General features: G+C 43.2%; 1 protein-coding gene across 4 annotated transcripts in view; it reads left to right on the top strand.

Annotated features, from left to right (window-relative positions):
• Window positions 1-6,983: 6,983 nt before the first annotated feature.
• The window catches only part of ugt8 (UDP glycosyltransferase 8), a 20,217-nt gene continuing 2,200 nt past the window's right edge, over window positions 6,984-25,000 (top strand). Inside the window, exons 1-5 of one of the 4 annotated variants that reach the window (XM_035530335.1) lie at window positions 6,984-7,470; window positions 7,657-7,774; window positions 15,879-16,711; window positions 20,105-20,247; window positions 23,745-23,821. In XM_035530335.1, coding sequence (XP_035386228.1) covers window positions 15,881-16,711; window positions 20,105-20,247; window positions 23,745-23,821 — 1,051 coding nt within the window. In that variant the 5' untranslated portion in view covers window positions 6,984-7,470; window positions 7,657-7,774; window positions 15,879-15,880. The other 3 variants (XM_035530336.1, XM_035530334.1, XM_035530338.1) reach the window with 3 other exon arrangements.

A 25,000-nucleotide genomic window follows, 5' to 3' on the forward strand; every position in this document is an offset into this window, starting at 1 on the left:
GGTGCTCCTGGTGGGTTTATCTAATTAAGCTACGCACGCTGCATTTAAAAAGGAATTTGGAATATGATGTGTGAAAGGATAGTTAACTAGCTGACCAGGTAAATTTTGGACACAGGATTTCCCTACAACTCTGCAAACCCTTGCTGTGGACATATAAACTTGCTTGCATGTTTAGTAAAGCCCCCAAAGTGGCCAGAAAAAGGCTTCACACAAGGACGAAACAGGTCTGGTGTCTATCACGAGGTGGGAATAGCATCTTCTTACAGTTGATTCCAGAGTAACTGAGCAGCCCTACTCAGAGATTAAAGGAATGCTTAGTCTCGTGTATACAGGAGTCTAGCAAAGGTGAACTTTCAGGGAGTGGGCCAGAAAACATTGATCTTGAAGGCAGGAGTCTAGAAAAGATGACCTACCAGGCAGTGTGCTAGAGAAATAGATCGATCACTGTGGCTATCAGGAATGTCCACACCAATGTCAATGCCCAGAATGGGAAAACAAGGACTCCTCGATCAACAGTCATGTGCCCTTGAGCTGAGTGAATACAACATTGACAATGACAACAAAATAGACTACAAAGCCTTGATACACTTGTTTATTTCTCTCAGTACTAGTTTGTCACCACCCTCATATTCCAAATGAAAATTAAACTCAAAACATCTCTGGTGCACCTCCATTCCAAACACTGGAAGAACGCTGTTACATACAAATTCAATATCGAGATCTGGTTGCTTCACAAGTACAAGAAGTACTCATCTTATACATCAGCCACAGGGCTTGGATGCTCAGATGAGTAGTGGTCCTCAAGAAGATCAAGCACATGGAACTGGATACTCAGATGAGTAGTGGTCCTCAAGAAGATCAACCACATGGAACTGGATACTCAGATGAGTAGTGGTCCTCAAGAAGAAAACCTAGATTCTAGAGCTCTGGCGCAAGCATTTTCCCACCCTTCTAAATATGAACAGTCAAAGCAGTTCTGCTCTTGCTCCCAAAGACTTCCTCAATGGATAAGCCACCCTAGTTCACTGAGATTATGTCAGCTCCAAATTAAAAACCTCCAAAACCCCCTGCTCTGCCTAGTTCATAAAGGAAGGTGTCTTCATTCAGAGGCCCAGGTATTTAGAAATCATTCATTAAAAATGGATGAGTAGCACTATATATAAAAAGAAAGATGACAAGTTGTTTGATAAGTATCTCTTTGACTCTATAACATGCGTCATATTGCTTTGCCTTTTTATATACATTACATTACACACATTACATTACACATTACACATATTATACACCTTAAGGAGGAAAAAACAAGGACCTATAAAGATCATTCAAAGATCTACAATAATGTGGATCATCTGGTCATTGCAGAAAAAATTCTCATATTATTATGTTACTACCCAACTTTTGTACCATTCTCAAGCAGTTGCATGAGGACACCAGCCCTCGGCAACAGGACACAATCACCATTATACACAACAAAGACCATGATTAAATAGATTTGTGTATTAGCCCCAGGAATATTAAACCTGCAGCAGTAGCTAGGGACAGGTTTAATATTGCAGATTTAATATTAATCCCTATCCCATAAAGTTCTCTCTCCCGAAGATGGCATTTAGCTGTTGTGAGATCTTGCAGGGCAGGGGACCGAGTCAAAAGGAGTCGAGCGGGATGGCTTTATTAACAAAGCAAAATAAATATTGGCGAGATGAGACAGAAATAGACAAGGTTCATGAATGTCCCAGAATCGGAAGTTGGTGTAGCATTAGGCTGCCAGGTAGGATAATGCAAGTGTATGTCCAATGCGTAATGCAAAGGTCCTGAAAGTCCTGTGGAATTAAGTAGCTCATGGAAGATAGGCAACAGGTATACCATATTATTTTTTAAATTTACATTTATATAGCGCCTTTCTTAGACTCAAGTATGCTTTACAGACAGATATCAGCTTTTTTTACAAACACTCACACGCCGATGAGAGTCAGCAGCCAATTTGCGCAAAGCATACCCTCTATCAGAAACCACAGCCCCCTGGTGCAGGGGAAGGGGAGGACGTTAAGACCAGGACAGGGCACTAAATATCACTGGATATACATGCACACAGTCTCACACACAGGTCACATTCATACAGGACAATTTAGAATATCCAATCAACCTAACCCCCATGTTTTTGGACTGCGGGAGGAAACCAGAGAACATGGAAACTCCACCCAGATAGGGACTCAAAGCCAAGACCCTAGCGCTGAGAGGCAAACATTCTAACGACCAAGTCACCATGCTGCCCATCAGTAATCAGTAATCAGCATTCAAGAGAAGGTGATCAGTGCAAAGTGGCTAAGAGAGACTACAGTTAAGGCATAGCTGATGTTGAATTCTCCCCTCTCCTCTAGAGATGAGCGCTAATGCTATCCATCTGCAGGTGCTGGGGTCTCTCATACTGGTGTGGACAGAGCTCGTGGATGGAAAAGTGCACACAGAGAGAGGTGTTTCTCTTCCAGGAGCTGATCATACATGATCACCCTGTCAATGACCTCATCCGGGGAAGTCATCTCCTTGTGGCAGGTTAGGTCAGCCTGAATGTCTTCCTTTGGCCCATCCTCGAAAATGTTGGTCAGTGCTTCTTCGTTCCGACAGATGGTAAGGTAGCTGGCGGCAGCTACCTTATGGAGGTCCGATGCGTACTCTGCGGCTGATTGGTAGCCTTGTTTGAGGTGCAGCAGGGTCCCGCACCCTAGCTCTCTCTCCTGCTTCATGTGGTGGACCGCTGCATTCAAGTGTCTAATGAGGTCAAGATAGTGCTCTCACAATGCCCCACGCTATGGCACTCCTGGTAAGTTGACTGATCACGGAGGATACCCTGGCATAGTTAGGCATAGCTGGCTGGTAAGTGAAGTACAACTAACAATGTACCACAAACCCCTTGTTGCTCTCCGGATCACTGTCATGAACCTTCAGGATGGCGTTAGGTAGAATGGGGACTTGAAAGTCATGTGAGGCAGGGTGTAGCTGGGGGCAGGTGCATTGGCACCAGAGAGAACCTCCATATAGGTAAGCAGCAGCTGGTCTGAATGTAGCAAATCTCATGTCACTGTTCCAACAGCTCCTGCTGGTGGTGACCTAAGGTTTTCCCCTACAGGCTCATTGACCCGGATAGGCAGGGTTCGCTCCTCTAGGCTGGGTTCACTCGGCTAGGAAGAATTCACTTCATCTAGGAGGGGTTCACTCGTTCACTCCTCTAGGTTGGGCTCACTCGGCTAGTCTGCCGGGGGGGTTCATGCACCTCATACTTTTACATTGGCTTTGCATTCCGTTACATCTTGCAAGGCAGCGGAACAAGATACGAGTAGTTGGGTAGCAGGAAGGATTAATTGAATAAAGCCAAATAAACTTGAGAAATTTGGGAGATGAGACAGAAGTGCTGACAAGTGTTGAGATGAGAAAAGCTCAGAACAGATACTCTGATGATCAGAAGTCATCTTATCATGAAGCAAAACACTCTTCCAGAGCAAGTGATGCTCTGGAAGAGTGTTTTGCTTCATGATAAGATGACACACAGTTTGACAGTGTCATGTGGAAACAAAGCATCATTAAAAAGTCATTCAGGTCACAAATATGTGTTAAATAGTCTGGTAGTTTAACTGGTCCTGTACATGTAGACTACAATGTCAGACACATGAGCTACAGTGTCAATCTTAATTTAAGACAAATAAATTGAAGCAAATGTCAATCTTAATTTAAGACAAATAAATTGAAGCAAATGTCAGTCTTAATTTAAGACAAATAAATAGTAATATTTATAATTTGTATACCTCTCTTTTGAATAAAAGTTTAATGTACAGTCTAATTCGAAAAGTGTTTATTTCGCCTACAGACATTGAGGTGTTGAAACTCTGTTGAGACTGCTTAGATTTGCTTGCAAAGTGCCAGCAAGAGTAAGGGTTGCTTTGAAAACTGACAGTTTTGTTGTAGAGCCAGCATGAGTATATATGAAAGCAAAAAAAAAAAAGAAAAAAAAAGAGCATGGATTTATATATTTAAATAAAGATTTATATATTTAGTCTGAGAAGGTATACTGACCTTTGCTTTGCAGAAACATATCATGAAGAGAATTACTCCAAAATTACATGGAATAAAATCTCCAACTCTACTTGCAGAGGTCAAATTATTGTTACTGTTTTTTTTAGGAGATTAAGTTCACTCACAACAGCAGCCTAGACTAATATAAACACAGAGAAAATTATTTTACTCAAAAGATACCCATTCCATGAAATGAAATGTAAAACATATAGAAAGAATGACAGCAATATGACTAGGGTCTAGACATGCACAAAGTGTTGACGTCAGTGGATTGATACAAGTCACACTTGTAGGACTTTTTGTTGTCTAGCAGATGCTATGGTAGGAACTGGGTGCCAAAGGCTTACATGCACCGAATTTTGGCTACAACGTTGCCCCATTATTTCCGTGAATAGAGCATATGGATCCTCAGTGCTGAAAATAAAACACTGTTTCCACCTAGTGGTGAAACAACTGAATTACATATGATGACCAGTGAATTGTTGGTGCATATCTATAAAAGGTTTCGGAATAAGAGTTTAATGTTAGACAGATTTTTACTTTGCATTTGTATCATTTAAACGAATAGGATGTACCAAAGCCACCTTATTCTAGCCATATCAGTCTTATAAGGCACACTTAATAAATATGACCCTTAAGTGCCTTAATTCCAAGTTAAAATCATCATCCTAGGTATTATATAATCAATATTTAACCCATTAGCAGTCAACCTAGCCTTAAAGTAATTTCCTGTTTAGTCGGCTTTTTCTTTGTCCTTCACGTTTGTCCCTCACCAAGGCTTAGTTGACTCCACATTCCTTTGTAATTACCTACATGAGAAAAAACCACATGAGAAAAAAAAACCTTTTGAGAAGCATAATATTCTGCTCTATTTAGCGCAAAAATGTCGACCTCTTCTGGTAAAGTCAGGGACACTACGATGCAGTTCATATCTTCGGCCACTAGGTGCCACTACCATAGCGAGCGGTATTGATGACAGTTGACTTGTACTTGGACACTGGTTACTCCCATGGCATAAAGTAACATCGAACTCTATGTATACATGAAGAGTTGCATATATGTATATACAAAATATGTGCAGGGGGTAGTAAAAATGGTCTAGATTAGTACACAGACAGAAATTCTGTTGGAAACGAACTGTATCTCTGGAAAGCTTATGCATTACCCTACACGTGCAAAATTCCGTTTGGGAGACTTTTAAGCATTTATAGATGCACACAAGCTCTTCATCCTGTTATTTAATTCTTTAGTGCTTGCACAGTTTGAACTGTATTTGTTTTCATGCAGCAAATCTGCAAACCCCATTTTAGCATCGGTCACTTTCTCTCTTTCACCCTTTCTTTTCTTTGCACCAAAACTGTACTTCAGATTACATCACCTTTTCTCTCCCTTCCATCTATCTCTCTCTCACTCATCCATATTCTTTCCCTCACTTTCTCAGTATCAGTGGGTGATTAAGTATTGATATCAGTCTCAAATGTCTTAACTGATCCTAGCTGCATAGCTGCAGCCTGCCAGTTTGCATTCAGAGACGCACACCTTCCTTGGATGCAGCTCTTATGTACAGACCCTTCTGCATTTTAGAAATGCAGTTTAAATTAAATTGCATCATTTGGGAAGTTTTTCATAGCTACATTACATATCAGGTGAATTTTGGGACATACCCTAATATCTAAATGCCCACATGCATAACTTCCCCGACATGCACTCAATTACAAAAACAGTTGAAAATAGTCTGAAAACACACTTTTAAAAATCCATATAAAGAAACACATAATGAAAATGAAATTTTGTAGAATTGTGAGAGGAAAGGTATTAAACTTAATTGCCTATTGGATAACTGCAGAAATAAACACTACATTGTTCTGATTTGTATATTGGATTTTGATGTGGTTCTAAGGGCAGTGGTGTGTCTGAACACTACGAACCCTTTACGAAGGGTTTATGAACAGTTCCTTATCTACATCCCCTGCATTGTCAGCTTTAAAACACACTGTAGCACGACTACCTATTGAGCTATCACAGAGCTGCGCTTGTGCGTGCACGAGCATGTGTGTTTGTGTGTGTGTGTCTGCTGCCCAGAACAAGTAGCAGACATGGTAATCATCACAATACAGTGAGCAGTGGCACTCAGAGTGAGTCCTTTGCGACTGTGAGTGAGTGTGAGAGAGGGTGGGTGGGTTGGATGCCCTTTAATATCACTCCATGGGTGCAGTCACACCACACTGTCATGCCTTTGTACCTTTCCTCTTTTAACAAATAATTTCTATTTAATCCTTCTCACCCTCTCTTTATCACACACACACACACACACCTGACACTATTACCACTTCAGCCTTGCGCAAACACACCACTGATATGCTACAACAGTCACCAAAGTGTTCTAATCTGAACAAGGAAGCCCATACATTACCATACAGTAAAGAAGCAACAGAAAACTCTGAGGTATTAAATACACATGCCACAGCATACAGTAAAGAATACTTTTATTAGCATGCTTTATGATTAAGGGCATGATGAGTTGTTTGGTTGATTTTGTGCGTGTGTGTGTGTGTGTGTGTGTGTGTGTGTGTGTGTGTGTGTGTGTGTGTGAGAGCGCACTTCATGGAAACATGAACCCTTTCAGCAAGAGAATATCATGAATGATTCAAACAATCCTCATCTCTCTCTCCCCCCAAAACACACACACACACACACACACACACACACACACATACACAAACACACACAAAGAATGCATTGTCCTCGGCACTTTTTTAATGAAATACATCATGAGTGTTCTGTGTATGTGTGTTTGTTTGTTCATTTGTTGGTGTGTTTTTAAATTCCTTTTTTATTCAATCTTTATCCATCCCTTTTTTTTGCTGCTTTCTCATTCAGTCATCACATTTTTAAAAAAATATATACACCGATGTGTATTTAACAATTCCCTTAAAATGACACTTTTGCATTAAAGCTGCTTGCTGTGCGATATAGGCGTATTTAAATTCGACAGTAGTCAACATTGAGCTGTACGTGAAGGCCCTACCTAATATGAAGACGCTCAGATTGTCGTTTATACATACGTAAAACCACCCTTCCACTGTTCCACTGACAGTGGAAACGCCACACCTGAAGCCTTTTGCAATGGATCCGGGCAAAGACTGAAGCCTCTCTCTCCTCCAACAAATCCACCCGAACGACCACTCCCTGTCCCCGAGGCTTCACGTCCCGCCCCCTGGAGTGCCTGCTGGTGCCGAACTTTTAAAGTCATTGCGACCTCTTGAAAATCGCCTCGCTTGTTGTGGCAAACGAGCAAATCTTCCCGTCCACAATATTGGGGATTTACATCAGAGACCCGGAGACGAGGCGAGGGGAAGCGAATTTGGTGCACCTTTCAACCCTCCACCGGCGCACCTGTACAAGGTACATACGGACGACGAAGGGCGGCGTTTCCAAATGGCCACCTGTGAGCCCTAGCAAGTGGATTGCCAGGAGCCTGGCGAGCTTACAGTTCTACCGTGGAACCCTTTGCCTTCATGATGTACATAGAAAAAGTTAGTTAGCGTTTGCTGAGATGTTGTTTTGTCTTTGTTTGTTTGTTTCGCCCAGAGGTGATGACTGTAAGCTGTAGGTGTTTGCGAGGTCGCCGTGCTTAAAGTCAGCGGAAGCATACCTGATTTGTCGTTGTCCTTTCGCTGAGCTTACCGCAGTTCTGAGGTAATTTAAGGTATGACCTAAAGTAAAAATACTAGACGTTTTGGCGAATTGTTTGTGTAAGTTAAGGTAAAGAGAAGAATCCGTATCTCCGAAATCGCCCCGTCACACCTAAGAGATGATACAGTTTTGCCTACTTAATTTCGCCGTGTTTCCTCATTAATATTTAACTGCGGTACGGGTATGCTGTAATGTGACACTTGCGTCGCGGGGGGGATCTTTCCGTAATTAGTGACATTCAACCTTATCTCGCCTTAAACCACAATTTTAAAGCTGTTAGACTTACTGTTAAGCGTATATCTTTGATAAACTAAAGAGTGAAGTATGCTTTAGGACTACATCTCATAGTCCAACATAAGCTTTTCAGTGTGCATGACCTCTCGCATCTCTGTTTTAAATACATCTTAATATAATGACGTTTAATAACGTGACGTACAGTAGTTGCACAGATCTCTGTTTGAATCGTTTTCTATGACACGAGCTTGGATCATTGCCTTCACTTGACCAGCCACTGGGGTGATGCTTTCTGTAATATAGGCTAGTAAAAAGATATTATTTGACAGCTTCATTAACCAATGGTGGAACTGCTGTTAATTTAAACGTACCCACTTGATCTCAATGATCAGACCTACCAGGACCATTCTGATTGCCCTTTTGCTATATGTTACTTGATTCCTATGGAGGGGAACAAAGACAAAGCAGTGTTTTTGTGTGTATGTATGTGTGTGTGTGTGTGTACATGTCTGCTTTTGTGTGTATGTGTGTGTGCCTTCATTTGTGTATCTCATCAAGGAACATTAGTTTGGATTCTAAAAATCATGTTGTGATTGTATTAGTTATTCTGCATTGTCTTTCTGTGGCAAAAGGTTGTGTGTGTGTGTCTAGAGGGAGGGAAGCTAGGAGGACCAATCCTGTTTGACAAGTTTTTGGTTTTTGCTCCCTGAGCTCTTATGGTTTTGTTTGTGGACTGTCATCTCTAGTGTGTGTGTGTGTGTGTGTGTGTGACTGGTTGGTTGGGTGAGTGAAGAAGGGGCTATTGGTGTGTATTGGGGTATGCTGGTGTATGTGGCAAGGGGGCAATTTCATGTGTGTACCCACACTGTTCAATAAATAAATAAATAAATAAATAAATAAATATATATATAATGGCACAGACCTTAAAGAACCAGCCAAATCAAAGCTCTTTTAATCAGAGTTTTTGTATTTAATACAAACTTATTAAAATGTGCAGTTTTGCCTGTTTAATAACATGAGCAAATCTGTTTTTGACAGATACTAAAATTAAAAATGATCTTATATATCTTTGTTCTCAAATTAAACCCTTATCCTGGCTTTTATATTTTTCTTCTCTCAGGACAAAAGGGTTCTAGAAAGGGCCACTTTTTTTCTAACAGCATAGTAAGTTTCACCTAAAAACAAAACAGCAACCATGTCCTGATACCTTTTGAAGAGAATTTTACTTCAGTTAGATGGCTTGTGTTGCCATTGAGAAAGTCTCACAGTGTTGTGTAGTTTACAAATATATCCCTTGCCACAGTGCTGGTATTCAAATATACATGGTTCAGTGATTTTATTTATTTATTTTATTTTTTGCATAGTGAATGTCAACATGAGTGCTCTCTATTCACCAACTTCATTCTCTAATTCCTCTTACCCTCACTCCTTTACTCCTCTTTGACCTCTACAGGCCAGGGATTCTCCATCCAGTCCCTGGGAACCCCTAGCCAGTCCACATATTCACTCTGTACCACCTTCTAACACACCTTGGCCAGGTAATTGGAAGCACTGGTTCAGGTGTAAGAGGAGCTAGAACTGAACTAAAACCTGTCCTGGATTCGTATCCCTGTGGACTAGATTGAGAACCTTTGTCCTACACACTGTAAAATCATAAATCATCATTAGATAAAGAAATCCTAACATGACTAACCTGAGAAGTCAAGCAGGCTTTTGAGAAATTAGCCTTCTATAAAACTACTGCAAGTTCTAGTATTGTAAATATCAATATGTTAACACGCGATATGTTGACATGCGATAATTGAGCATGTACATAAGGCTGTTCCAGAACAGCCTTATGTATTATTATGAAAAAAATATGCAAATTGTTTAAAAAATGGCAGGGCTATGGTGAATTTCTCATCTTGCCTCACTGAGGAAGAGCAAACAGGAAATGATCCAACATCACAAAGCTTCTTGAGTAACTTCTAGTTAGAAGAGTCTTGCTCAAGGACACAACAGTTGTTCTAAGGCTTGGGGCCAATCACCTCCGAACCACACTCATGTGCCATGGGGCTGCAACAGTATCAAATATGACACTGTAACCACCAGACGCGTCTAGTTTCAGATCTGAGCACCGTTTAAGTGTTTGTGTGCTGCTGAGTGAGATTCTGTACTACCGTAGTAAATGAAAGGAAAAGCACCATTCAAGGAAATTAGTCAAACAAAAGTAACAACTGTTCAGGAGTTGTTACTACCAATTAATGACCTAATTGCGTTACTGCACCTTCCAACTGCTTCCTCCTTCCAAATGTCTTGCATGTAACACACTCAGCTGTCCCTTTTATTCAGAAAGATGATGTTTTTCGCACCCCAGCCCAGATAAACCCCAGGTCTAGCTTCTCCTCGGTTTCTGCACCTGCCTCGGGCCTGGGGTAGGGGTCGCTGGGACTTGGGCTCCTGGCAGAAGCCATGCCGAACCCCAAGCCAAGTGGAGGGAGCTCCTGTCCCACACCTTCACCACGAGCAGCCCTTCACTAAAAAAAGCAAACTGCGAAAACACATATTTGCTCAGTGTTAAAACATGCATCCCTTTCATCCATCAATCTATTAGTGAGGATCTAATGGGCACCATTTTGAGCTGCTGTAGGTTCTACAGCATTTCGGTTTGTTTGCATTGTCGTTCTCCTGCATCTCCTCCATCTCTGCAACAGAACATTGTGAAGACAGGAGAATGCCCACTCTGTCTGAACAGGCAAACGGTTTATTCAGTTAGCTGTTGCGTACAAGTAGTTAGTTGGTGCCAACCGTGGGTCATGTGTATGGAATGGTTAAAAGACCAAGAACCCTCCTCCACCCTGCCCTGATACATCGTTTACTGTCCATCACTCCAGAGCCAAGATAGAGGTTTGTGGGAGGCTTTTTTTCACATTACACAGGTGCAAAATATTCATTGGCATTGGTAGCTAAGTTGTACTTGACTAGTAATCGGAAGGTTGCCAGTTAAAGCCCCACCACTGCCAAGTTGCCACTGTTGGGCTCCTGAGCAAGGCCCTTAACCCTCAATAGCTCAAGTTGTACTCAGTCATAATTGTAAGTTGCTTTGGATAAAATGCTGTAAATGTAAAATATCAAGTTCAAGTTCAGTTTATTCGTCACATACATAGTCATACACAGTATAACACGCAGTGAAATGGTGGAGAGTGCTCTGTCCAAACTGAGGAAGAGATGCAGGGGTGCATAGAGAAAAAAATATATATACAGATAAATATATATATGTATGTACAAAAATATATATATTATATATATATAATCATTAATAACATAGCATTTTTTAATTGATTAGTGCAATTGATTAGCATGGGAACAAGTTGTTTTACATTAAAGCTGCTGTTAAAGCTGACATATCAGCCTGTGACACTTTGCTGCCCTTCACAACGGCTGAGTTGTAAAGATGCTGAGGCAGGTCATTGTTTCACGATTCATTGTTATGATTTAGAGCACGTTGGGGCGGTATCATTGCTGAAGAATGCTGTCTGGGGTTAAAACAGAGCTTACACTGCATTTCAGGATAGTTTTTTTTTTTTCCAGACCCAGAACTGTTTCTGTGTTTTTACTGATATTTCAAGCACCCCCTGTTGTCAGTTTTAACTGTTTTTGCCATGATGTAATAGAACAGTAATCTGCTGAGGCAAGAAGTAAATGTGGCATGTGTGCAGGAGTGTGTGTGCAGGAGTGTGTGTGTGTGTGTGTGTGTGTGTGTGTGTGTGTGTGTGTGTGTGTGTGTGTGTGTGTGTGTGTGTGTGTGTGCGTGCGTGGGGGGTGAAGTCACCAAATTAACTTTGACTCTCATGCAGTTAAATGGGTGAATGATAAGTGAATGGACAAAGGCAAACGATGGAAACAAGGACTGATATTCAGCTGTAACTTTATTATAACAGCTATACTGTAACAGCTGTAATTATATGTAGAATATTCAGCAGGAACTCCTTGACTAAACTTATAAACACATTTAGTTACTTGGTAGCAGTCTGAGATTATAACAGCCAAGTAAACAGAAACTTGTATCACGTTTGAGGGAATTCTGTGTTACTGTCTCTATCTCGCATCTTTTTTACTTTCTTCGTTTAATCGCAGCTCCAAGGAGGAAATGTTTTGTTTTTTGTTTTAATTTATTTTGGCTTTCCTTGTGTAGCGTGTAAGTAGGCCTCTGATCATGTCCATTTAAAGGTGTGATTAGCCGGTACAGAGTCACACGTGAACAAAGATCAATATTAAGTGAGATGGAGGCTGTAAGCCATGTCCTACTTTTATTGTTCGTTTCCAAGGTTTAAATGTTTGTGACTGCCAGCAGCTCTCTTTGGGGACAGCTGCTACGTAACTTGACACTTCTATCAGAAACCCAAGCTGTACTGTCGCCAAGGTAGAACTTAAGTCTGGTGAGGTTGCCAAGGCAACAATCAACAAGTCTGGCCCCCAAAAATAAAAATTGTAATGGTGATAGCCCACCTGTAAACCAAGAGTGTCAAACCATGCAGGGGTCGCACCAGAAACCAGAGAGCTTCACGGTTTAATTTGACAGGTTCCCTATGAACACAGGGGAGAACAGGTCCAGACAGATCATCTTTGTGCTGCATTAGACAGGGCATAGGCATCTCTTTGCAAGCCGTTAAACATTTAGAAATCCAAATCTTATGTAAGCCTGCCATTCTGTGCTGCACTTAGATTTGAACTGGGTTCATTGGTTTGCTTTCAAATTCACCCCCAAATCAGCAGCCAGAAGGAAATGTTGACTTGCGCTCAAATATTGTACTCCTGATCCTGTGATTGGTGTTTCAGTCTCTTTGGGTCTACGAGGGCTTATTATTATGCAGAGAGGTAAAGACAAGGGAAAAGATACTCTCAAGAGTGGGATTATCTTTAATTGGTCTTACATCATGTTCTCCTAGGTAGTGGAGCTGCCATTATTGCAGGCAGGTTGCAAAACATTAAATTCACTACTTCATTCACCCAACACATGGGGGTGTTGGTCTGGGTTTCTTCCTCATGCTGTTCATTATATATACTTTTTACTGTAACTCTCACTATAAATCTAAATACACACACACACGCACGCACGCATGCACAAACACACACACACACACACGCACGCACGCGCACATACTTATACCTCTGACTGATAGTTCCCCAGGCACACTGCAACTGGAGTTGTGTGTTTTCTCTGATTGAAGTGTAAGAATAAAGAGTGTTTTAAAGCTAACAGCACAAGGGTCAGAACTCGGGGAGTGTTCATAATAAAAGAACCATTTAATAGGTGCTTTATAAAGCATTCACATGCTTAGACATGGAGTTTCCCAATCCACAAATACCCACAGCAATCCTTGAGGAAAGTCTCTTTATTATACATTATTATATTTTAAACAAGATTTTAACACATTCAGGGACTGGACTATCACCGGTGTCACTTCAAACTTTCAAACTGGTATCAAACATCATGTTTTATTCAACATCCATTATTTTTTATCCTACAAATGATTTGAAACCAATGTGCTAACGAATGGCCTATTAAAACCTTTTTTTTGTTGAGAACATCGATTCAAGCCTTTAGAGTGGTCATTACAATCTTCTGACCATTGGTATATAAGCATACCCAAACACCAACACTCACTCGGTCACAAACAGCTAGACAGTTCCGGTATCGTCAGCCACTGTGCTGAGAATGATCACGGGTATCTCAGTTCAGAAGAACCCAGTTCTAAGAAACGTTAATCTCCAGGCCTCCGACAGTGTCATCTGCAGAGGTGATTGTGAGCTTTTCTTGTTTTCTCTTTCACCTATTGCGTGCTGCTTTCTCAAGGATCGTCCAATGCTGTGTTCAGCTCGCACGTGACGTTAACTTTGAAGGAAAGTGTAAATAACTTCCAGCTGTTGCTTTTTCTAGCTACTATGTTTTTTTGTTATATCAACATACATTTATCACAGATTTCTTTTTTGAATAATTCACAGTCTACAGTTTCTCTTAAAGCGTTCTCAAACACCTCAGACACCTCAGGCAGTTTGTAGCATCAGCAGGAACCAAACTTGCCAAATCCCACACAGCAGACGGCTCCTGCCGCTATAGCCCACGACTCGCTGTTGCCTAGCTACCACACGGGTGGTCATTCCGTCAGCTGCCTGCCTGTCCAGCCCAATGTCACAACTATTGTGGCCCAGTGTTCTCCATACCAGGTCAGGCCTTCCTCCAGTATAAGGCTCATATCTTTGCATGCTCCTGCTACCAATGCAACAACCTTGGTTTGAACTTACGCTATCTCGCTCCTTTTTCGGTCTCAGAGATCTTCTTTCAGGATGTTGCGGCCACTTGGGATCAGGCTATCACCGGCATTGCTGTCTGCTCCTTATCTGAATTTTTGCTGCTTCTGGTTGGTTGGGTATTGTTCATTTGTGTGGGTCAGGATGTCTCATAGGACCTTAGCATTGTTGTTGTTGTTGTTTTCCAATGGTTACTGTGGCACCACCCTTTTGAGATTAAGGATGTCCAACATGTATGTAATACCCTGCAGATATTCCTGTAGATAGACACACAGACAGCTAGACAGACATATAGATGGATAAATTGATAGGTTTAGATTTAATCCAATATCTGGTGTTGGTTGAAATGCTCACCAGTTGCTTTTGCTTCTATAGAATTATTTCGGAATTCTTTCATCAACAACAGAAACAGAAACATTAAACAGTCCTGATTTTATCAGTGCTGCCGTGATGATTTGTGCTGCTGCAAACTTTGAATGAGATACAGGTGGATGTTTGTGTGTGTGAGTAAAGTCATTGTACTAATCAAGCACACAGCGAACTTCAGCCATGCACTGCATCACAGGAGGTGATCTCGGGATCTCAGGGACTGGTCTGTGTTCCAGCCCGAGACCACAGGCATGCACATAAACACCTGCAGCTAGGGCCATTCCCACCAGCAAGTCACCCAAGTCACGCACCTGAGTCGCAGAAGACATGTGAGAAGCAGACTCCGAAGACTACCATTTAATGTAGTTGTATTTAATGTGTATGTCATTCCGTTCACAGTTTATAACATACGTCATTCAGTTCACACAGTTTATAACATACGTCATTCAGTTCACACAGTTTATAACATACGTCATTCAGTTCACACAGTTTATAACCTACGTCATTCCGTTCAGTTTATAACATACGTCATTCCGTTCACAGTTTATAACATACGTCATTCCGTTCACACAGTTTATAACATACGTCATTCCGTTCACACAGTTTACAACATACGTCATTCAGTTCACAGTTTATAACATACGTCATTCAGTTCACACAGTTTATGTTACTCTTGCTTATGCGTTTAAGCCATTAGAGGATTCATGCACTGCACTCATCTAAGGCAGGATTATTGATGATTCTCATCGCCCAGTGGGAATTCCCAATATCACACGAGAGTCAGCTTGTGGATGATCTTAAAGCTCCTAAACTCCAGATTAGTGTTCTGGAGAATATTAGAGATTTAAGTGTTGTGTTATTTTATTAATTATTGTCAGAAACATTAATGTTGAAATATCTTAGGTAAAGTGATTTTGCGACTAAAATGAAAAAATCTATATAAAGAAAGACATGTGGATCATGTGTGTCCTTAAGTGTCCTTCATATGTGTACTACCTGCAGATTACATGTTGGAGAAGAATAATCAACTAAATGCTTTTTATCTTCAAGCCTCTCTTAATTTGATAGACCGCGGTATCTTGCATGACCAATGCGTGTATTAACCCAGTGTTGAATTTCTCATTGCTTGAAAACATCATGCGCATTCACTCATGTGATCACTCAGCTGCTTGGTAAAATGCCTAGTGGATATTTCATTATGCTTTCTGCATCTCTCCCTCCAGTCATGAGGCCCCCCCCTGCCCTCCTGTCCATGCTGCTCCTCTGGTGCCTGCTTCCAGCGCCGTCCTCGCCCGCCAAGATCGTGGTGGTCCCGCCCATCATGTTCGAGAGCCACCTGTACATCTTCAAGACGCTGGCGTCGGCGCTGCACGCCGAGGGCCATGACACAGTCTTCCTGGTGTCAGAGGGGCGCGAGGTGCCGCAGTCGGCCCACTACCGGCTGCAGCGCTACCCGGGCATTTTCAACAGCTCCACAGCGGACGCCTTCCTGCAGGCCAAGGTGCGCAACATTTTCTCGGGCCGCCTGACCCCGCTGGAGCTCTTCGACATCCTCGAGCACTACTCGCGCAACTGCGACAGCGTGGTGGCCAGCGGAGACGCGATGGCGCGCCTCCGCGCCGAGCACTTCGACCTGCTCCTCGTCGACCCCAACGAGATGTGCGGCTTCGTGCTGGCGCACATGCTGGCCGTGCCCTACGCCGTCTTCAGCACGGGCCTGTGGTACCCGGCCGAGGTGGGCGCGCCGGCACCGCTGGCCTACGTGCCCGAGTTCAACTCGCTGCTGACGGACCGCATGACACTGGCGCAGCGGGCCGCCAACGCCGCTGTCTACCTGCTGTCGCGCCTGGGTGTGCAGCTGCTGGTGCTGCCCAAGTACGAGCGCATCATGCGCCGGCATGGCGTGCGGCCGGCCGTGTCCATGCATGAGCTGGTGCAGGGTAGTCGCCTGTGGATGCTGTGCACGGACATGGCGCTGGAGTTCCCGCGCCCCACGCTGCCACACGTCGTCTACGTGGGCGGCATCCTCACCAAGCCACCGGGCCCCTTGCCACAGGTAACTGCCGCCACACGCACTGCTCAGAAACACATCTGCATAAATGCATGTATGCAGATCAGGTCATTAAAACTCAGATACATATTTTGGTTTTGTAGTTTGAAAGTGTAATTGAGCAACATGGGTATTTAGTGTTGTACATGACACTCATCCTCACTGTTAGTGTCAGGGTTGGCATATATATCAAAAGTATCGTTATTGCTGTATGAAATCCACGTGAAGATGGAAAGAATCTATGGTTAGTTATTTACTTTCCCAGTTAGTTATTCCCATCATACTGTGTTGTACACTCCCCAGCTCCTATATTATCATACACAGTTATTATGGATAATAAATATTATCTAATACATATAGTGATCATTATCATACCAAACTGATGAACAGTACCTTTGTTAGCAGACAGTAACTTAAAATCAGCTTTACAGGTATCAGCTACACATTAGTGGCTGCATTATATAGGACAGTGAGGCTATGACCAGAGTGCATTTTTGTTTTTGTAAGCATTTAAATTTGAGGTATAGTCAGTTGCAGAGAGAATAATTTTTATCTTCATAAAAGGGATGGTAGACCCATTAAACTTTAGGTCTAAATATTTATACGCTTTTTGCTTACGTAACACCCCGATTGTCGCAGGGCAAGGAGCAGGACATACAGACTCGCACGATGGTGATAGATCTTTATTGACATACGTTGACGACAATGGCACTCTTAAAAACGGTGGACAGGAACACAAGTAACTTGGAACATTGTGAATTTAAACACGAACATGAACACAAGCTATGATTAACGTATGACTGACAAAGATGCACACACCAACAACGGTTGAAATACACACAGACATTACAACACTAAACCATGTGCAGGTGTGCACTGACAACAGGGATTTCGTTACAAACAAGACTAACGTTGAACTCCCACGGCATGCAACAGGCCGAACCACGTGACCAGAGGGAAGGGGAGCCTTCCGTGACAACGTAAACCTCAACGTTTAGAGTCAGCTATTGTACTAACTTATGTAGATATTTGGTTCCATCAAACGAATGGGGACGTGGCAGAACATTATGTCAAAATACTCATAGCCTGTCATGAGCCCAAAACCAAAGCTGGCAAAAGCTGGGAAAACGTTTATGGTGAGGATCGGTAAGGCTTGACTCACAAGTTGGTGTCCCTGCTGCCATTTCAGCAAATGTTTGGAGGTTGCGCTGGAGTGGTCAGACTGTCCCCTCCCCATTCATGGACGCCGGTGATTGACGTCACACTTGGGGGCGGGTTCAGGTGGCCCGACGCAGTAACCGATCTCTGATCGGCAGCGGTCAAGAGGGACGCAAAATATGTCCGACCTCATCTATCGTAGGCCCACCCCCAAAATGTCAAATAGCCAACCCACACTCGTTGAAGGATGACCCTCCCTTCCTATAAGAGGCACATCATCATGGTCACTAATATTTCACTTGGCTCGTATTCACTTCTTAAATGTAAACTATGTCCTGAAGAACAATCCCATAATTCCTGCCAGCGTGATTGGCGCGCCTTGCCCTGCGCCCTCTCCTCCTAACCGAGTTCCGTCCGAGTTGCCGTGGCTTGCCCGGCCCCTGTGGGATGACAAAGGCCGTCCTTATCAGGGCGAGCGATTGTGCGGAGCCAGGCTCGGAACGGCTGTGGGGGGGGCCAGGGGGGTGGGGGCGTCCGGGCCAAGGCTGGCGGTCTTGGAATGCCAGTCCGCCAAAGGGCCTCATTGTGCGGTCCGGCCCGTGTGAGTAAATGGTGTCCATTGTGGCGTGCATGCACACCGGACAGTGGGTGCAGTGTGCCCGGCGGATCGCGGTGCCAGGTCAGCGCCGGTCCCTCTCGGGCCGCAGCTGGGACTCTCGGGAGCTTCTGGGAAGCTGTGCTAGCAAGAACCCCCCCCCCCGAAGCCGTTGGTCGGCACTCTGGGCCGCCGCGTCCGCAAGGCGCTGCTCGTTATTTTGGAAGCGGCAAAAATTCTCGCGCGTCTACACCGCAGCACTGTAAGCCTCAGCCTCGTTCACACAGTGCCAACGCATTTAGCATTGTGCTGCTGTCATGGTACTAAGGTCCCTTAGTCAACCATTTGTGTATGCTATTAAGCCCAATCTTCAGCAAAGTATTATCCTGTGTCATTTAAATGAATCTAAATATCAAAATGGGCACCTAGCAATTCTAACATTGTGAAACAGTGATCCTTCATCAGCTGTGCAAGCAAAGTGCTTCTGAAGTAAGAGGAGGAGGCCCAATTTTTTATAAAGTAAAAGCTCAACTCCACTTATAGGTCCATTTGTGCACACTGCGTTATAACTCTATACACGCATACTGTTATTACTGGTTTGGTCATTAAATTAATTGGTCAGTAAGTTAAAATATTCATAATTTGTGGTTCTTTCGTGGCACCGGTGATTTAATAGCTGCCGTTATGTTGGCAGACGAGTAGTAGCTTAGCTGCACTCGTCACGTTTCAACTGTTCTGGATCAAAAGGCGAGTTCTACTCTGTCTCCATTGTTCCTTTTGTCTTTGTGAATGTGTGAGAGTGTTTGTGTGTGTGTGTGTGTGTGTGTGTGTGTGTGTGTGTGTGTGTGTGTGTGTGTGTGTGTGTGTGTGAGTGTCGGTTGGCTGGGTACATTTATGCCCATATAGTGCTGGGGACTGTGCACACTGTACCAAACTGGACCTAGTTTTTGTCTTGTAATATAAAGTGTTTCCAGAGAAACAGGATATTTGTCAAAGGTTCTTCGTTAGCTGTGTACACAAAGTGCTTCTGGAATTTTAGGAGGCAAAACCAGTTTGTGTTCAATGTTTTGTTTTTACACCCGTGTCTGACAGAAATGGTGGTATGCTTTAGATGATGGGCAGTTCCTTTAGTTTAATGCTTCTTAATCTCCTTTTCTCTATCTCAGGCAGACTGAGCTTTTTACTAGATGAGACTTAACACGTGATTAGGCTCATAACCCTTGCATCGTAATCGATACATGCCTGCATCCTTTTTATATTGAACCATCTTAAAAAAAATGTAAACTCCCACACTTCAGTGGTCATTAGGTTGGGAGGCGACCATATGCTAGATGCACGGCCAACGCCACTTCTGTTTTAAGCCTAAACGGATTTCACACCGCAGAGCTTCAGCACTTTTGATTGCACAACTGATGAAGGACCTCAGTTGCTTCATGTTTACCTGGAAACGGCATATTTTTCACTTTGATTTTGATTTTCTTTGTGTGTGCATATACATGTGATTATACATACACGTGTATATTCTAAATTGAAATATTCACAGAATATTTGAATATGCAAATCTGGTGGTGGTGTTTGATCTTCTAAATATTGGTAATTTGCTTACTCTGGCTGAGTAAAATTGATTTTTGATTTTGTGCCTGCAGGAGTTTGATGCCTGGGTGAATGACACAGATGAGCATGGGTTTGTGGTGGTGTCCTTCGGGGCGGGGGTGAAGTACCTCTCCGACGACATTGCCCACAAGCTGGCAGGAGCCTTGCGTCGGCTACCTCAGAGAGTAATCTGGAGGTAGGCCTACTGCCTGTTCATTCATTCATTCATTTATTTATTTGTTCATTCTCAGATTTATGGTACATTATTATGTTGCAGTACTATGTTACTGGAAGTCATTCTCCAAGCATTCTCCAAGCTTCTGTAGGCAATTATAGTCGGCTTAAGAATTTCATTTATTTTTGGGTCTTCAGACCCATGCCTGTGTATATGTACCTTTGTTGAATCATATGAACCAACACCTTTTCTTAACATGCGGCAGCGTGACAGAAAGAAACACTGATTGGAAGAAAAAGAGGACATTAACTGGTCCAAAGTGCAGGTTGACCCGCACTTTGACCTTCCTGAGTGGAACCAGTCAGAACAGTTTACAGTGTGACATCACAACAGCAGTGCAATCCCACACGTTTACATGCCATTTTATAAGGCGAAAAGTAATCGGACACATCATCGGAAACACACAACACATCCACTATGCCATTTTATAGGGCCAAAAGTAATCGGATACATCATCGGAAACACACAACACATCGTCAGATTTTGTACTCGTTTGCAGATCCTTGGCAGTAGAGAATCCTTTGCCTGACTGTCCGAGGGCTATACCCAAGAAACTCAACAAATTGTAGATGCATTGTAAAGTGTCAGATTACCTTTGGTTGCCTGAACTGGGAGTACTGGGCTCTACTGGCTCTACTGTGTTCACTCAGTATGCACACACAAGGGCTACCTTTGAGTTCCACTTAAGTGCACTTTAATTTCATAATTTCATTATTTGTTTTCTTGAGCTAATGTAGTATTGTAATTTGTGAACGCTAATAAAGTCTTAAGTATCGAGAAGGTCAAAATGTATCTTTATATCCAAGGAAGTAAATAATAAACTTACATTTCCTTATATTAATGATTTTAGTGTGTGTCTGTAATGGTGCAAAAGTGGCATTTGCAAGCTAGCTAGCTATCAAATTGGCTAACATACTTGTCCAGATCACCAGGGGAGGCTGGTTTGTCATCCTGCATCCATTCCTTCTCTGATTCCCAGAAATATGTGGGTCATCGTCTACAGTACTTCCCAACAAACTAAACCTTACTTTCAGCATTACGTACAGCTTCGGAAATAAGTATGAAACAACAGCTAACGTGTCTTAACACGTTTTTCCCAAGCAATGTCACCATGAACAATGTTGCGTTCGCTTCATTTTGCTGCCCTCGAGTTGCTAACTGCCATGCTTGGATGTCCAGGTGGAGATCTGCATTAGAAACTCTTACTGAGCTGTAGGCATCACGCCAGGACTAGCTCGCTGAACGCCGAACAATCACACCCTCCAATCAAAGGACGTCCAGTGCCCAATTGCTCTCCCAGCCAGACGTCTACCTATTTCATATTGCGCTTTTTGTCAACTGATGTGTAAAATTGGAATGATATGAAATGCATGAGTATGTTTGAGTGTTAACCTTCGTATGGAGTGGGGGTGGGGTCACGGGCTCCAAGCAACTGGAGCTGCAAAGCCTTACGCATCTTATGCTTATGCAAAATTAAGCACACAACGTGGCTGTATTCTGAAGGGAACAGACCGCACAGACAGACCCCGAGCTAAAACTGAATCCACTCCGCTCTCACCTCAGACCCAAACTGCCACAGAGGGCCGTCCCAGTAGTTTCGACTTTGCAGTCCCGGTACTTATGAGTTTGCCGTCCCAGTCGAAAGCCCCCGGGCCTTGTTTTCCCCGATTCTCTTACAAGCCAGTGCCCTCTGACATCGCCTCCCGCCGAAACAGCCGGACGTGCGGGGAGATAGGCGGGCCGCGGGTGCCGTAGCGTCTCCTGGCAACGGGTGCAGCGAGGGACACCGTCGGCCCTTCGCCCGTGGCCCTCAGTGGGGTTCTCACCACAGTGGGAGTGGTTGGAGGGTGGAGGGGGGGGCGTGCGTGTTGTTTGTCATCGTTTTCCTAATGAGCAGACAGGGGCGGGACAGCCTTTGGGAGGACATAGCAGGCACTGGTCCCTCATGTCTCCACTAAAAAAACAACCATTTACTAACACACACAGAGAACCATTGCATACAGGGGACACACGCATAGCCACGCACACACATACACACCTGCATGCAATGAGATGGTAAACACCCATGTTTCTCACACACACACCCTTCTCAATCAGGCTCATCGGAAATACCAGCATTGCCACCCTGTTGTGTGTCAGAACCACAACGCCAAAACATAATGACGTTTGATGAAAGGACAGCCTTCCTGCGCAAACCCTACCTCCCGTGCTGTAATTAAAGAATGGTCTCTTAGTAACCCGAGAGCATTTGTCATTAGGTAAAGCACGAGCCTTTCAATGGCCCTGCATGTGCGTGTGTGTGTGCGTACTCTTTATTTCATGCTAGGACAAACTTCTCAGAAGTTCTCAGGGTGAATACACAGTACACAGTAACACAAATAGCACTCTTCTAGTAAGACCTCCTTGAAACCCTGCCCAAACTCCACCATTGTCATAGACGTATAATAAACCATTAAGACAGAATACCTTAAATACCTCAAGCGCTCTATCTTGAGCATCAACCTAATGGCAGTTTGATTTAAATCTTAACTTAGATTGACATTTTTTGCATTTGGCCGACGGTCTTATCCAGAGAGACGTAAAAAAAGTGCTTTGTCATCTACACGTCGAATGTATACAAGTCGGTAGGTTAGAGTTCAAGATACCAACTACAATTGAATTAGACTAGATTATACTGTTGAAATACAGGGATCAATGCTAATGCCTAGAGGTGCAGACTAAGCTTAAACTCTAATTCAGACAATGATAAGTGCGATAACAAACAATACCAGACAATAAGTCCTAGAGTTTCAGTATTTATTACATACATAGGTGCAGGATCAATTGTCATTTAAATATTAAATCTTCATGTTTTGGTTTATGCAAAGTGACGGAGTTTTGGCTCTTTCATCTATCCTTTTTTTTCTTCACTTTTCAAAGCTATTAATTGTTATCTGGCTGGTATTATAACCAACGTGCGTGCGTGTGTGCATACGCACGCATGTGTTTGCATAGCAGCTGCGACAAGCAAATCTTCTCATTTTCTGAGAAGGCCACGTTTGGGGGTAGGGTGAATTGCCCCTTTGAGCGGTCTGCCACTCAATGCCAGCTTTGTAGCAACATTGGGAGTGTTGGCACGTGGACCAGCTGACCATGCCCCGCCCCCTGCCCCTCGCACTCCCCAAACCGCACCCCCTCCGCCCCTCCGTCTGCTACGGGTCTGTCCTAGCACACGCTTTCCCACCTGCCGCCCTGAATTATACCGTGAGCTCATCACATGACACAGATATTATTATGGATTTGTCAAGTTCAGTTGTTGGCAGTCCAGTCAGGGAAATTGGACATTTGTCTACACTATAAACAAGTGAGGCCAACACAGGCTTCTACTGATTGGACTAAAAATGTCCTCTCACAGGCTTGCCCAATGAAGTGGCTTGGGGGTCACATGATAACAGATGTCCAATATCTCCTCTCTGCAGGTTTTCTGGAGTTCCACCCAGTAACCTTGGCAACAACACTAAATTAGTGGAGTGGATGCCACAGAATGACCTGTTGGGTGAGTATAGCATCTACTCTGTTCTCACACACACACACACACACACACACACACACACACACACACACACCCCCCTTTGATAACTTCTCCCTCTCTGAATCATGTGTCAGTGAATATCCTGACTATGCAGCAATTAATAGAAGCTGTTTTTAATTTTAAAACGGAACGAGCAAAATATTTCAATTTTGGAACTTCTTATTACAAATAATCAGTGACATATATGACCCCATGATTGTATCTGTGTGTGTGTGTGTGTGTGTGTGTGTGTGTGTGTGTGTGTGTGTGTGGAAAGGCTTGGGTGAGCTTGCGTGAATCGCTTCCTCTATAGCCTCCACCTCTGTTTCGTCGTGGACAATGTCCCTGTTGTGTAAGAAGACTATGTAGCTGTGTGTCCTCCTGTGTCACACTGTGCTGTGGGGGAAACTGTACTCCATGCTGTGGGCCTAGAACGCACACTAGTGTGAAACACACTGTAACACACACACACACACACACACACACCCCATATTCTCTATATTTGAGTGGGGGATGGATAACAAAGGAGCGAGAGAGACTGTGACCAAGTTATTTCCCCCTCTTTTTCCTCTTTCTGTGAATTTACCCTTCACTCTTCCCTCATCCATCCATCCATCCATCCCTTCTCTAAAGTAAAACACTTAAAACACTTTGTTCTAGAGAGGTTTCCTAAGGGAAAGAGTGACAGAATGAGTGATGGAAAGGGTGAGACAGACAGCATTGAAGTCATATTAGCTCATTTCTACTCAGTGGCTGAGTCATATGAAGAATGTAGCTCTCTATAACATGTGGTATGTTGTTCTTCCTCCCTGCTGGGCCCTGACAATACATACTGACAAGCCACACACTGTAAGAGCTGTGCTCCTTAAACAGACTACACACACATACACACACACACACACACATATATGTGTCTTTTTATACATTTTCAGGATAAAAATGTCCTGACAAAGCAGGATGGAAAAAATAAAGTTCCTGGTCCTGACAAGTTACAGTGCTTTTTTTTACAGTGGAAAAGATCATAATTCTACTCTGAATGCATTAATTTTTGTTTTTATTTCAATGTTTAGTGTATTTCTGCAGAAATCTGAATTCCAGGATTCTGTGGGATGCTTGTCCCACCTAATGTTGTTGTGTTTTCTGTGTGGACCCCATACCTCAACA

The sequence above is a fragment of the Electrophorus electricus genome, chromosome 9 (genome assembly GCF_013358815.1).
Source record: "Electrophorus electricus isolate fEleEle1 chromosome 9, fEleEle1.pri, whole genome shotgun sequence".
NCBI lineage: Eukaryota > Metazoa > Chordata > Actinopteri > Gymnotiformes > Gymnotidae > Electrophorus > Electrophorus electricus.